This window comes from Canis aureus, chromosome 18 (assembly GCF_053574225.1).
Source record: "Canis aureus isolate CA01 chromosome 18, VMU_Caureus_v.1.0, whole genome shotgun sequence".
Lineage (NCBI taxonomy): Eukaryota > Metazoa > Chordata > Mammalia > Carnivora > Canidae > Canis > Canis aureus.
In genome coordinates this window covers 23778677-23794620 of record NC_135628.1, presented here as the reverse complement: position 1 = coordinate 23794620, position 15944 = coordinate 23778677, and the positions used below count along the sequence as shown (strand labels likewise).

General features: G+C 40.6%; 1 protein-coding gene across 10 annotated transcripts in view; it reads left to right on the top strand.

The window, feature by feature from the left end:
• Positions 1-15944, top strand: part of CCDC126 (coiled-coil domain containing 126) — a 106256-nt gene that overhangs the window by 52798 nt on the left and 37514 nt on the right. For 3 of the 10 annotated variants that reach the window (XM_077856521.1, XM_077856519.1, XM_077856520.1), the window contains exon 3: positions 779-866. The exons of 6 other annotated variants lie outside the window; for them this stretch is intronic. In XM_077856521.1, the coding sequence (XP_077712647.1) occupies positions 836-866 (31 nt within the window). In that variant the 5' untranslated portion in view covers positions 779-835. Of the gene's footprint in view, positions 1-778; positions 867-6570; positions 6815-15944 lie in introns of those variants that run through there. One more of the 10 variants, XM_077856527.1, reaches the window with a different exon arrangement.

Here is a 15944-nt window from a genome sequence, read left to right as displayed (position 1 = left end):
GATATCTCATTGTGGTTTTGATTTGCATTTCCCTGATGATGAGTGATGTTGAGCATCTTTTCATGTGTCTGTTGGCCATGTTTTCTTATATTTTTGATTAGGAGCTTTCCTGTAGTTAGCAGGGTCCTCTCACATTCCCAAACCCCAAAGAAGAAAGGCAGATAAGGGTGTTCCCTCTCCTGGCATGGAGACTTCCCCAGATAAAACCTTTGGAACACTATGTGGAAAAATAACACTGTCCATGAAGGGTCAGCCAAATCACCAGAACATCATGATGTAGGAGGTACAAAGATTCCATTAACTTGAATGTGCCCCTCAAAGCCCAGTGGAAGATGCTTCTAGTTTTAGGCCATACCAGCAGTGGTGTCTTTCAGGGAGGCTGTATTCATTTCTCATCTGTGTTTCCTTCCTCCTATTCATACTCTAAGGAAAGAGCCACATCTCCCTATAGGTTTAGTCCAGAGTTCTTATGGCCTCACCAAATCTGAGCAATATTTCAGGCTGAGCTGTGTCCTCCTCTGTTTCACTAATAAGAGTAGAAATAGGTCCTCCAATTCCAATTCTTTCTCTCAGTTGGGTTTCTAACTCTTTTATTGTGGGACAGTATGGTTAACTTCTGGAAAGGCTATATTTTTAGTAGCATAATATTAGTAGCCTTATCTTTTAGGACTAGACTACCTTCTTTACTATTACGTTGCTAACAAGGCACTTTGCCTATCTGAGACTTCAACTCTGATTACATTTATTTGAACAACTGATTACAATCTTTTGTTTGTAGGTCTCGCTTTGATAGGTGAAAGTGAGTTTGGTAATACATCTCACTCCATCTAAGAAAATGGTTTCTAAGTTGCAAAGTGCTATAAAAGGTAATGATTATTATTATAACCTCCCAAACCTTCCAAATTAATTTACTTTTTGTCCACCAAGATGTGGGATAGAACAGAGGTGATAAGAAATCTAAAAATAGCATTGAATTAATCTCTTGGTCAAGGAAATCTCTATCAGAGTCAAACAGCATTTATTAAATATAAATGATGTCCAGAGATCTGTATATGAGGTCCGCAGAAAGATTCATTCATTCACCATGAATTTACTGAGTGCCTACTACTGGTGTCTGGTAACAGTGGATAATAATCTATCTTTTTATTTATTTTTATTAATCTAACATAGGAGATTGATTTAACATACCTAAACATTACATAACAAGAAAGAGTCTCATAGACAAATACATAACTATCTCCTCTTAGAACTTTGCAAAGTAAGTAAAAGTTCCTTAATTTGGCATTTAAGTTCTACCAAATTCTTGCTCTGTCCTACTTTTTTCTTTTCTTTCCCCACATATCTCCTTCGCAATATTATCCAATAGAAATATAATGCAAGCCACATATGCAATTTTATTTTTTCTTATAGTCTTATTTGAAAAGTAAAAGATAACAAGTGAATTAGTTTGAATAATGCATTTTATTTAACTGCATATACGGAAAATATTACCATGCTAACAGATAATCAATATTTTAAGACTATTAGAGATATTTTACATTTTTTGTACTAAGTCTTCAAAATTTGGTGTATAGATTATACTTACAGCTCATTTCAATTCAGACCAGGCACACTGCAAATTCTGAAAAGCCACATGAGCTTACTATATTGGATAGCTCAGGTAATCCAGATTACCCTGTTTTATACACATGACCTATATTGTCTCTTTTCTTTTATGCCTGGCTATCATGCAGACTATTAGATAGCATGAAATGGAGAAAACTTTCTATGTAGCAGGTACAGTCCATTGTGGCTGCTTGTATATTTACCTTCTCCTCCCTACCTCCTACCATAAGGGACCATCTCATGATTTTACTTGCCTCCATATCTTTAATACTTTAACGTGATCACAGTGATAACAAACAACATTTCCTGAGGGCTTGTCTTGTGCTAAGCACTATGCAACCTGCTTTACACATGTTAATTCATTTTCTCATTTTAATTTTCATAACATTCTTTGATGTACCATTACTATTACCATTTTACAGATGGTGAAACTGAAGCTTAGAAAGGTTAAGGAGCTTGCCCAGGATCAGACAGTTGTAGGCTCTAGAATTGAAAAAATGCAATCTGACTTCAGACTTATGCTCTTTTATTTTTAAATCGGGAAACATAATACATACATGGAAAAATGTATAAATTATGCAAATAAATGTATAGTCTAATTATTATAAAGCTCATAACAGTGTAATCCCTATGCATATCAAGAAACAGAAGATTTGAGGGGGCCTGGGTGGCTCAGTTGATTGTGTCCAACTCTTGATCTTGGCTCAGGTCAGGTACTCAGGGTTGTGAAATTGAGCCCCATCCCCGGCTTCCCTTGGGTGTAGATCCTGCTTAAATTTTTCTCTCTCTCTTCCTTTGTGTCCCACCCCCCCCAAAATAAAAAAATAATTATCATAGAAAAAAGAAATAGAAGATTTGTAGAATTCCAATCCATTGCTTCTTCCCAGTCTCCATAGAGTTCCTTCTTAGAGGTAGCCATTAACCTATTTCCTTACTCTTCACAGTTTTAACACCTAGTAGGCATTCTTTTTTTTTTTTTTTTTTAAGATTTATTTATTCATTTGAGAGAGTGAGAGAGACAGAGAGCATACAAGTAGGGGGAGGGGCAGAGGGAGAGAAGCAGACTCCCTGCTGAGTGCAGAGCCCAGCAGGAACCTGAGATCATGAGCCCGGCTGAAATCAAGAGTCAGATGTTCAACCTACTGAGCCACTCAGGCTCAGGCACTCCTTAAGTATGCACTTTATTCATATTTTTTAACTATAAAAATGGAATAATACACTGTATATTTTATTGTGAGCGGTTCTTTTTTTTTTTTTAACATTATATATACGTATATCTCTTTTCGAAAGATTTATTTTTAAGTAAACTCTACACCCAACTTGGGGCTTGAACTCACAACCCTGAGATCAAGAGTCACACATGCTCTACCAAGGGAGCCAACCAGGCATCCCTTAACAAGTATGCTAGGGATACTACCTGGCTGGCTCCCTTGGTAGAGCATGTGTGACTCTTGATCTCAGGGTTGTGAGTTCAAGCCCCAAGTTGGGTGTAGAGTTTACTTAAAAAAAAAAAAAAAAAAATATATATATATATATATATATATATATATATATACACTTGTTAAAGATTTTATTTATTTGACAGTGAGAAAGAGAGCACAAGCAGGGGGAGAGGGAGAAGCAGGCTCCCCACTGAGCAGAGAGCCCAACTCAGGGCTTGATCCAGGACTCTGGGATCATGGTCATGAGGAGAAGGCAGGCATTTAACCTACTGAGCCACCCAGGTGCTCCCTTAACATTATATTTTTAAGATTCATATATATCGTTGCATATAGTTTGTTCATTTCCTGCTATATTCCATAATACAACTATGCCATAATTTATTTAGCCATTGTTATTGGTAGAGGACATTGGATTGTTTATCATTTTTAGCTGGAACAATAGTACTGCTATTAACATTCTTTGACATACATCCTAGTGCCCATAGCATGACTTTCCTTTTTTTTTTAATATTTTATTTATTTATTCATCAGAATGAGAGAAAGAGATTGAGAGAGAGAGAGAGAGAGAGAGAGAGAGGCAGAGACACAGGCAGATGGAGAAACAGGCTCCATGCTGGGAGCCTGACGTGGGACTCGATCTCAGGTCTCCAGGATCACACCCTGGGCTGAAGGCAGCACTAAACCACTGAGCCACTCAGGTTGCCCTAGCATGACTTCTAAGAGTATATACTTGAAAGTGACATCCTGGCTCACATATGGGCCTGTGTTCAACTTTAGTAGATAGGGCCAGTAGATTTTTCCAAACAGGACTATTAATTTACTCTCCCCATAGTGAAGTGAAAATTCCCATTGCTCTACTCCTGGTTGACACCTTGTCGTTTTCCATCTTTTTCATTTTAGCCACTGGGTGGTATAGTATTCTCTTAATGTGGCTTCAATTTCCCTGTGTTCATAGAAAGTTGACACTTTTTCACATGTTTACTGATTATTTGGATTTATTTCTTAGTAATGTGCCTGTTCAAATCTTTTTCTTATGATTGTAGTTCTTTACATGTTCTGGATGCAAGACACTTCTTGGTTATAGGTGCTATACATTTTTTTTTTCAGTTTTATTGAGCTATAATTGACATTCAGCTCTGTATAAATTTAAGATGTATACTATAATGCTGTAAGTTTCTTATTAGACTCTAAAGCTTGCTTTTTGACTCCTTAATGGTGTCATTTGATGAAACTGAGTCTTAAATATTAATGTAGTCCAATTGATCAGTTTTTCTGTTATAGCTAGGATTTTTTGGATTAGTTTAAAAAGTCTGTCCTCCAGTCTTTTTTTTTTTTTTTTTTTTAAAGTAAATTCTATCCCCCATGTGGGGCACAAGATCAAGAGTCTCATGTTCTATGGACTGAGCCAGGCAGGCAGTCCAACAAGTCTATCCCCTACTCTCACGATCATGAATATATGCTTCTATTTTATCTTCTAAAAGCTTTATTGTTTTGCCATTCAAATTTATGTCTATTATCCACCCGGAATTGCTTTTTGTGTGTGCTGCAAAGGGCCCAATTTCATTTTTCCCCTTCCAAATGAGAATATATTTCTCCTAGCGCCAATTATTGAAAACAATTTTTTAGGTTTTGCTATGCATCACCACCATGACAACATAAATTCTATGTATGGGTGAGACTTTCTGGGGTCTTTATTCTGTCCACTAGTAACTCTGTCTATTCGTGATCCAGTATCACAATGTTTTAGTTACTATGGCTTTATTTATTTATTTATTTTAATTAATTAATTAATTTATTTATGATGGTCACACAGAGAGAGGGAGAGGTAGAGACACAGGCAGAGGGAGAAGCAGGCTCCATGCACCGGAAGCCCCACGTGGGACTCTATCCCGGGTCTCCAGGATCGTGCCCTGGGCCAAAGGCAGGCACTAAACTGCTGCGCCACCCAGGGATCCCTACTATGGCTTTATGATAAAACTTACTATCTGGTAGCACAAGCCTTCCTCTTCCTCTTTTTCCTTTTACTTTCTTCGCTTCCTAGGAATGCTTACCTCTGCTCTTCCATAAAATTGTCTAATTGGCTTAAGTTTCACACATACAAACCCCAAAACACCTATCAAGTTTTATCTGGAACTGGATTATATCTACAGAAAATTTGGGGAGACTTGACCTCATTCAGTGTTGAAACTCCTATGAACATATCTCTTGTTTAGGTCTTCTTCAATGTTTGTTTGACTCCATGACCATCATGGGGCTTTGAACTCATGACCCTGAGATCAAGAGTTGCATGTTAGAGCAGCTGAGCCAAGCAGGCACTTTTTCTTCAATGGCCTTTTTTTTTTTTTTTAAGAGAATGCCCAGGCATGCAAGTTTTAGGCAAGGTAGGAAGGCCCCCCTGAAGGTGAGGGAGAGAATCTTAAGCAGACTCCATGCCCAGTGGAATTTAATCCCACCACCCAGAGATCACCACTGGAGCTGAAATCAAGAGTTGGCTGCTCAACTGCCTGAGCAGTCACCCCTCTTCAATGTTTTGTAATTACTTCATGTAGGTCTTGCCCTTTGGTTTATTCCTAGGTGCTTAGTATTTAATTTGAAACTATTTTAAGTGGTATCTTTAACAAAATTCTTTTCTCCTAGAATATCAAAATACGTATTGATTTTTTAAAATGTGATTTTATTTTTTTAAAGATTTTATTTATTCATGAGACACACAGAGAAGCAGAGATATATGCAGAGGGAGAAGCAGGCTCCATGCAGGGAGCCCAATGTGGGACTCGATCCCAGGACCAGAGGATCACTTGGGGAGCAGAGAGTAGACTCTCAACCACTGAGCCACTCAGGGGCCCTAAATGTGATTTTTTAAAATTAACTTGTTTAACTCTTATTAATTATAACAATTCATCTGTAGATTCTTTTAGATTTGCCACATTCATAATAATGACATCGATGATCTATGAAAAATAATTTGTTTTTTAATCGTTAGTCCTTTTGTTTTCCTTGCCTCACTCCACTGACCAAGGGCATTGGGGGCAATAGCAGACATTCTTGTCTGCAGCACACTTTTACTTTATCTTTTTTAAAGATTTTATTTATTTACTCATGAGAGACACACAGAGATAGAGAGAGGCAGAGGGAGAAACAGGCTCCACCCCGGGCTGCAGGCGGCGCTAAACCGCTGAGCCACGCGGGCTGCCCTGCAGCACACTTATAATCACTATTAAGTCCCTTTGCCTGCGGCTCACAACCTTGGAATTGTTAGTCGCCTGCTGGAGGGTCAGGAGTAGGACGCCCACACGCTCCTTTCAGCTACTGCAGGATGTTGAGACCGAGCGCCAGCCTCGGGTCAATTCATTTTCCAATCCAGTGGCAGCCGGCAGCTTCCTGTGGTTGCTACGCAACGGCGTCGCCCGGCCCCAGCAGTAGGAGCTGTCGGGCTTAGAAGCACGTGCCGCCTCTTCCGCATTCCTGGACTACATCCCCCATAATGCCGCGCGCCGCGACCGGCTGGTCTCCGAAGTGGGGGAAGGGCCAGGACGGGCCGGGAGGCGGAGCGGAAGCGGACTGCGAGGGACGAGAAGAGTAGAATCTCCACGAGCTGGGAACCACCTCGTCCGTGATTCTCCGTCTTTGGCCTTTCTCCCTCCCGACCTGGAGGCTGCTCCGCTGGCGCGGGACGCCACTGACGCCCGCTGATCGACTTTCGCTACGCCGCCCCGGCTCGGGAGCCCGTTGGCGGCGGCGACAGTGACAAGAAGCCCGCGGGCAAGGTAATGGGGAGGGGGCGAGAGGGAAACGGGGCGGGGGGGGGGAGGCGACTGCGCCCGCCCGCTCGCCCGCCCGCCCGCTCGCCCTCCGCGTGCCTCTCCGGTATTCCCCTCAGGCCCGGCGGCCGCCCTGCCTCCGCGGGGTCCCGCCCGTGCCCCCCGCCCCACCGGGCCGCTGCCCCCAGGTGTCCGCGGAGAGCCGGCTCGGGATGGGCCGGTCGCCCGCGGCGGCGGAGCAGCCTCTTTGTGTCCCTGCCCCTCCGGGTGTGACCGCCGTGGCCCCGTGGGCCCCGGGGCGGAGAACCGAGCGGGGCGGGCTCAGCCCGGTGGCCGCGGGCGCGGGGGAGCGAGCTCCGGGCGCAGGGATGGATGGAGCGTCCGCGCGGAGCCGCGCTCACTTGTTCTGCTCTTGACAGCTCAGCCCTGTTCCACTTTGAGGGAGAAAGTCAAACGCCCCCCTCCCTCACCCCACTCCCCCCCCCCCCCCTTCAAACTCCGCTCCCGGTGCCTGGTAAAGATGAACTTAAACTGCTCGCCGACTGTGACTTAAGACTCTGGAAAGCGGCACTGAGAGTGGCTCAGGCAGCCTGGGTTCCCATCCTGGGCGACTCACTCACTGCCTGGCTTCGTGACCTTGGTTCATTAAAAGGCTCTGAGCCGGGGGTTTTCTCGTCCATCAGAGGGAGATAACAGTACACACCTTTAAGTCGTTGGAATAATAATAATAATAAAAATTAATGTGCCAACAACGCCATTAATTCCTTTGATGAAATAATATCCTTCGAGTATTACTTTCCTTAGTTATGCTGAAGTGGCCTCTTCTGGATTTATGAGTTTTGTGCTTTTCTTTGCTTAATGATTAGCGCGATTAGGTTGTGTGTTCTTCCCCTCGTACCTTGTTCAACCTTAAACCTAAGGAAGGAATTCCTTTAAAATACGCTCTCTTCTTAATTTCCAACGGCTTTAAGATGGCTGAGAATGTTCTTAGGAAACTGATGACTCCGCTTTTCGGAGGATCAGCTCTGGAGATACAAGGACTTTATACACCGTCCTCCCCCCCCCCCCCCCCCCCAGCCGTGCCCTTTGGGAGAATCTTTAGAGGAGCTTAAGTGTTTGTTTTAGCAGAGTAAGCATCTAGGTGTTCTGCAGTTCCTGATGTAGGGCTTCGCCATCTTTTACCTTATGTCAACTTTCCCCCCCCCCCCACCGGTCTCTACACTTTCTCACTGGTTAGTAATTTTGCCCCTGTGGGATTTTTGTTTGCCAGTGATAGTTTTGTTCCCAGAACAAGTTGAGTGAATGCAATAAAATTTAGGAGGAATGATTTGAAACAGTTCACATTAGTTCCTCTGTAGTTTTGATTCTTGCGCTGTTCTCTCCTGATATTCACTGACCTTGGTGATGAGTTTTTCTTTAAGGACATTCTTATGGCCCCTAGGTGATTTTTTTTTTTTTTTCATTGAAAATGTCTGTTTTGTAGTACTTTAGGGTCAATCACTATCGTGTACTATGTGAAATAACATGTCCCAAGTAACGCTGTTTTTAAATGTACGCTTACAGTGGGAGAAAAGCCAGTAGGGCCTGATGAATTTTCTATGTCCTGTCTTCAGTGACTGATGCATTTAAGAAAATTTTAAGAAGAAAAGATGAAGTCGGATGAATGTGTTTCATGAGGATCATAGAGAGCAAGAAAATAAATAAGGGGAAAACCTATTTAAACTGTGGGAGATGACAGGTGCATATAAAGATTTTTGATTCTCTTAAAACTATGTAGCAGAAATTCTCATTTTGAAAAAAAAAAAAGTTTCCTTGTTGGTGTTAGGGCTGTACAGGACAGGGTAATGGACTGTGGAAATAGGAGCCCTTGGTTTTTGTCTTAGATCTCGGTCACTGTCTGTACCCTAATGTTCCTTTGTGTCCTTCTTTTCCTCATGCCTAACCTAGTGAATTGATCTGATCCCAAGGACTCTTCCAGTTCAGACTTTCAATGATGAAGTTTTTTTGGATGTTACTTTTTAACATGGAACAAATGGATATAAGCCTTTTTATTCATTTATTTGTGTCTCAGGGTTTTTTTCTTTCCACCTGGAGGAAGGGCACATACAACTAGGAACTAGAAAGCTGCCACAAACTAGAATCTACTGATGGGTTCATTCCTCTTTTACGAATTGTACATGTTTTTTCTACATTGTTTTTTTTTTTTTTTTTAAGATTTTATTTATTCATGAGAGAGAGAGAGAGACAGGCAGAGGGAGAAGCAGGCTCCGTGCAGAGGGAGCCCGACGTGGGACTCCATGATCACACCCTGGGCGGAAGGCAGGCGCTAAACCGCTGAGCCACCCAGGGATTCCCCCTGTTTTTTCTACATTCTTGACATGCTTAGTTCTCTTTCTCTCTACTGTGTATCCCTTTTATTTTGCTCATAGCCTCTGTTTACCTATTGTGCCCGTTTCTTCGTAATTCTAGTTTGTCAGTCCCCTAATCCAAACTTCGTTCTTTTTGTGAATTCTTTCCCTTTTGCTTCAATTCACAACATCCTGGTGTTCTTTTTTTTTATTTATTTATTTATTTTTATTTATTTATTTATTTATTTTTATTTATTTGTGATAGTCACACACAGAGAGAGAGAGAGGCAGAGACACAGGCAGAGGGAGAAGCAGGCTCCATGCCGGGAGCCTGACGTGGGATTCGATCCCGGGTCTCCAGGATCGCGCCCTGGTCCAAAGGCAGGCGCTAAACCGCTGCGCCACCCAGGGATCCCACATCCTGGTGTTCTTAGGGGCTCTTTTCTTCCCAAGACCTCGGGCAGAGGTGCCAGGTGCTAATCAGCTATGGAAGGGGAGGTGGGCTCATGGGGCACAGAACGTGATTGGCTGAGGCATTAGGCAGGTGACTGAGATAACTGGTACAACACAGTATATTTTAGGTTAAATTTTTCTGTGGCATAGTGATTGAATAGTTTCCCTTTTGCCCTAAAATTTTCTTTTCTTAACCCTGAATTACTTTACCCATTTTCTTACATCTTTGTACTCTCTAGAGCTATTAACTTCTCTCTTTTTTCCCAAGTATACCATCTAAAGATGATCTGATATCTCAATATATGTTTCTGTATCTTAGCTGGAATTTTAGTGTAGTTTCTCTCAAGGCAGTTCACATTTTATTTTATTTTATTTTTTTTATTTATTTATTTTTTTTTGGCAGTTCACATTTTAAATCTTAGACCTAATTAGGAGAGAATGGCTGTATCTGTTATTTTTTTCCCCCTAGATATTAACTTTGGGCAATATTGTGTAGAAAAAATATTTTAAAAATGGGCCTTTCTCCCTGAAATTACATTCCGAGGTCAAGTCTGTGGAGGACTTATTTCTGAATTTTTTTTGTAGAGAACTGTCTGAACCTCTGAGCTCTGGTGAACATACTGTGGTTTTTTTTTGTACAGAATATCTGCTTCTCTAACTGTAAATTCCTTGGGAGACTATTAGGCTCTGATCTCCTGTAGGACCTTTGGCTGCGTGAGAGCTTCTCTCCTTGCTAGTTGCTGCTTTTGCTGTTACAGCTACTGTAGTATATGTGCCACCAAAGCGAGCACACTGTTTAATAGCTACTTTAACTATAGTCATGAACAAGCACAGGAAGCAGCACTGAAAAATGCAAAAACAGGATTTGAAGGGGAAATTTTTTTTAGATAGATTACTATCTATTATTAATATTTTTCATGTTGCTAATTGCAATGTTTGCATTAAAAGAAAAACCCAAGTATTTCAAGACAGGCAGTGTGGTATAAAGTATTTTTAAAGTTTTTGACTGCAACCCATAGCAAGAGATATTTTTATGTCAAGACTCCATAGATAACACAAGTGTGTTTGTGTGCACGCATGTGTCTGTGTAAGAAAAAAAATATAGGTATATAACTGAAAGAAAACTGACATAAAACAAAATCTGTAGTGTGTACAGTCTACTTTGATAGTTTCTATTTTACCTTTTTTTTTTTTTTAAGTGCCATTTGCAGACTGTTAGGTTGATTTTTGTTCTTTGCTTTAGAAAAACACAGGAGTCCTGTGCTGAAAGTTTGGATGCCCAATTGCCCCCCATTTGTTTGCCACCAGGTAGTCATTAATCCTCTTTGTCCTTCACTCTCCTTTTCTTTAAAATGAGGGTGAACCTCTGCCTTGACTATAGTAATAATGTTGAACTAAACTATTTGTCTTCACATTCCTGGCTAGGGAGAAACCACTGAAAAATAGCTTAAATACCTAGTTGTTTGCATGTTAGCTATTTGTTAAGTGGCATTAAAGAACTACCTAGATTTTATCCGATACCCCATCTTACCACATTACCTTCTTCGTATTATTAGAAAACGTTAATAGGAAAATATTTATATATTTTTCTGTGCAAGGATCACCATATCAGATTATTGCTATTCCTGTATATTACTGAACAGTGAACTGCCATTCTCATAAGAAAAGGGAACACAAAACTTTTTGCTTGTGGATTTCCTTCTGTTCACTTTGGACGATTTCTCCAAACCAGGCCATTCCATGCTGGGGATTGGGATCCCCTCCCATTTCCATTTATTTGTACTAAGAAGACCTAGGAATAAGGAATTTACTGCCTGCTCCCAAGATTCTGGTCAGAAAAGAATTCTAAAGGTTTTAGTTGGAGAGAAATTGGAACCAGACTTTATTTCCTCTTCTTTCTCAGATCAGACCTCCTTAGAGGGCCTTCCTTGACCTGATATTTCACGTAGACTCCTCAGATATCCTCATGTCACCCTGTTTAGTTTCTCCATAGCAGTTTATGACAAGTTGAAATGAGCTTGTTTCTGTGTTTGCTTGATTATTGTCCCACTCTGGCTGAAACATAATTGTCATTAAGAAAAAGAATCCTGTCTTGTTTTCACCTTTCACATCTCTAGTTTCTGGCACATAGTAGGTACTGCAATAAATATTGTGAATGAATAAGTGAGCAAATGAATGAATAAACTGAGTTCTTTTATGCTTTAAATGAAACTTCATATAGTAAAGGTTGTTCCTGAGCCTAGGCCTTTATGTAGCCCTCCCCTACCCCCAAATTCTTTTTTCTGGAAATATGTTTTTTCTTATCAGTGCCTGCTGATCATTGTGAAGATGTCTTCATCTAGAAGATCTTGTATTTATCTTTGCTTTACTTCATATTTTTGTGTTGTTTTTTTTATTATGTAAAAAAAGCTAAGCTAAGTTTTTAAGATTTCTTAAAAACTTATTGTAGCAACTGTGTAATACTTTGATTTATGATAATAAAGTGTATTTGAAATTTTAATGTGCCTACTTGATAATTTAATCAATAGTCCAAGCATATATTTTCAGAATTTTAAGATCATAGCTCTAAACTGCTATTACTGTTTTCTGGTTATGTTCTTTTTTCCTTTTTTTTGGATTTTATTTATGTATTTGAGAGAGAGTGAGAGATAGGTTGGGGGGAGGGGCAAGGGAGAAGCAGACTCCCTGCTGAGTAGTGGGGGAAGGGGGAGGATGGAGGGCTGGATTCCAAGACATGCCCTACCTCCTCCCCTAGCCTTAGATGCTTAACTAAATAAGCCACCCAGGCACCCTCTGGTTATGTTCTTTTAAAGCAAAAGAGAATAAGCTTCATTTAATATTATAGTTAATCCAGTATTTATAAACCTAGCCTTCCTAGTGGAGGTAAAGAAAGTAGTATGGTATAGAGAAAAACCTAAATAGTGAGTCAGGATCTGTCTTCTAGATCTATATAGTTTCTGCCATTAACTGTCTCATTTTAGTCAAGATACCCGGGTTTTATTACATTTGATATGTCAGGGGATTGGATTAGATATCTTCTTAGGTTCATCAAGCCCCAAAATGGATGATTAAAGATACTTTAATTTTATCTCGAAATTTCCATCTCTTCTGCCTCTTTACCTTCCCCCACCCCAAAACATTGCTGGGAAGTCATTGTTGCTTGGGAGAAGGTGGGGTTAGACTCAGGGAGTGTGCTTAAAGTAAACTATAAATATCCTTACTGATTGCCCACAGAGCTCTGTGGGAGTTGTGGCAGTAGTGTAGGGGAGGTTACTCTTGCCCTTAGGAACATGGGATTGAGGAGACAGGGCTCATGACTGGATGAGAAGATGATGTGTGAAATCAGCTCATATAAAGTAATGTGCTGTAAGAGAGAATGAGTGTGGACTAGGGTAAGGTGATGAGGTTTTGTAATCCTTCTGGCTAAGGTAACATTTAAACAGATACTCTAGTCTCATTTTAGGCTATTTGGAAGATGGACTCTTCTCATCAACAGTATGCCATTATATCATCTTTTAGGACTGGATAATTCTTCAGTGACTAGTACCAATGAAATATTTCATGTTTTCTGCAAATTCTGAGAAACTTATTCAGACCTTGCTGATAGCTATTAACTAACTGAATAAGAGAATGTAAGGAAACATTCTTCATAAATAAAAATAATATAAATGTAAGATGTTATTACTATCATATAAGGCAGTGAGAAGGCTGGCTTGACTGGGGAGATATTTTTGTGACTGATGGGAAATAAATTTGCCTTTGGGGACTGGATTATTGGAGGGCCATGAGAGCTAATCAGAGGAGTTTTATTTGGGTCTAATAAAACATCTGTGTTAACTCAGATTATCAAGAATTACTGGCATTGCTGCAGTAGTGCCTGACACTAATAATAAAGATGAGTGTATATTGAATAGTGTGAGGTGTCATTTATCTTTACCAGTATTAGGTAGCTACTTTTGTCCCCATTATATAAATGAGGACATCGGGGTCTAGGGAGATAAAATAACTTGCTCAAGGTTTTAAAGATAGAATATGTAATTTCGTATGGAGTACCTTGAGGCTGGAGGTGGGGCAGGAGTGGGAGTGCTTCTTCTTTTTGAAGAGGCAACATTTGAGCTAAATAATACTAAAAAATGAAAAGGAACTAGGTACAGGGAGAACACCCCAGGCAGGTGAATAGCAGTGGTATATAGATCCTGAGGTCAGAAAGAATTTGGTTTGTCTTGCCTAGTGTGGCTGTAGCACAGTGAGCAAGGTGGAAGTGGTGTGAGATTAGGACAAGAGATAAGGGCCAAAGTCAGGTTTTGCAGGGCCTTGTGGCCTGATGAAGACTTTTCATTTTATTTTAAGTGCAGTGGGAAACTGTTGAAGGGTTTTTTTTTTTTCTTTTAAAGACTTATTTAGGGATCCCTGGGTGGCGCAGCGGTTTGGCGCCTGCCTTTGGCCCGGGGCTGATCCTGGAGACCCGGGATCGAATCCCACGTCGGGCTCCCGGTGCATGGAGCCTGCTTCTCCCTCTGCCTGTGTCTCTGCCTCTCTCTCTCTCTCTGTGTGACTATCATGAATAAATAAATAAAATCTTTAAAAAAAAAATAAAGACTTATTTGTTTATTCATGAGAGACACAGAGACACAGAGACACAAGCAGAGAGAGAAGCAGGCTCCACGCAGGGAGCCCGATGTGGGACGCGATCCCAGGACTCCAGGATCACGCCCTGAGTCGAAGGCAGGCACTAAACTGCTGAGCCACTCAGGGATCCCCTGTTGAAAGGTTTTTAAGCAGGAGAGTGATATATGACTTTGTGTGTGGTAAAAAATACAAACATAAAATGTACCAATTTAACCATATTTAAGTGTGTAGTTCAGTGGCATTAAGTATGTTCACATTCTTGTACAACCATCACTATTACACATCTCCAGAACTTTTTCATCATCCCAGGGTAAAACTCTGTACCCTAAACTTTATTTTTTTTATTTTTATTTTTTTAAAGATTTATTTATTTATTCATTCAGAGAGAGAGAGAGAGAGAGAGACAGGCAGAGACACAGGCAGAGGGAGAAGCGGGCTCCATGCAGGGAGTCCGACGTGGGACTCGATCCTGGGTCTCCAGGATCACGCCCTGGGCTGCAGGCGGCGCTAAATCGCTTCGCCATCGGGGCTGCCCTGTACCCTAAATTTTAAACGATAGCTCTCTTCTCCGATTCTCACCCCTAGCCCCTGGTAACTACCATTCTACTCTCTGTTTCTATGTATCTAACTGTTCTAAGTACCTATATTAAGTGGAATCATACAATATTTGTCTTTCTGTGTCTGATTTATTAACTTATTATGATATATATACACACACATACACATATATTTAAAGTAGGCTCCATGACCTACATGGGGCTTGAACTCATGACCCCGAGATTAAGAGTTACATGCTCCACCGATTGAGCCAGCCAGGCACCCCTTAATATTGATATCTTTAAAAGTTAATGTTGTAGCTTGTATCAGAGTTTTATTCTCATTTAAAACTGAATAATATTCCATTGTATGTATATACTGCATTTTATCTGTTCATTTTTTGGATACTTGGGTTGTTTCTACCTTTTGGCTATTGTTGAATGATGCTGCAGTGAATATATAGGTGCACAAATACCTCTGAGGCCTTGCTTTCAATTCTTTTTTGATTATACCTAGAAGTGGAATTGTGAGATCATGGTAATTTTGTGTTTAATTTTTTGAGGACATACTGTTTCCCATAATGGCTGCACCATTTCTCATTCCTGTCAGCAGTCCACAAGAGTTTGAATTTCTCCACATCTACCATACACTTGTTTTTTTGTTTTGTTTTGTTTTTTTGATAAATGTTATAGAGGAAAGAAAAATTTTTTTATCCTCTACCTTTTTAGGTTCAATACCTGGGGCTTTGCAAATTAAACTGCCAAAAGCCAGATTAACTGGGGGAAAAGGTTTATTTCATATGCAAATGAGGGGCATTACAGAAAATGAAATGAAAACTAAAGAAGCAGGTAGGCATGAGAACTTATATGTCATTTAGACAAAGAGCCGTAAATTGTGAAGATCTGATAAGACAAAAGAAAAGGAGTTTTAGCTTCTAGAGGCAGTAAATTGTGAGAAGGTAATTTATGGAGGAAACTAATGGAAGGTAAGGGTTGTTTAAAATGTGTTTGTACGGATTTGTCTGAACATCAACTCCCTGTCTACCATGATGAGAATGTTGTCCCCTCCCTCCCTCCCTCCCTCCCTCCCTCCCTCCCTCCCTTCCTTCCTTCCTTTCTCTCTCTCTCTCTCTCTCTCTCTCTCTCTTTCTTTCTTAAAGATTTTATTTA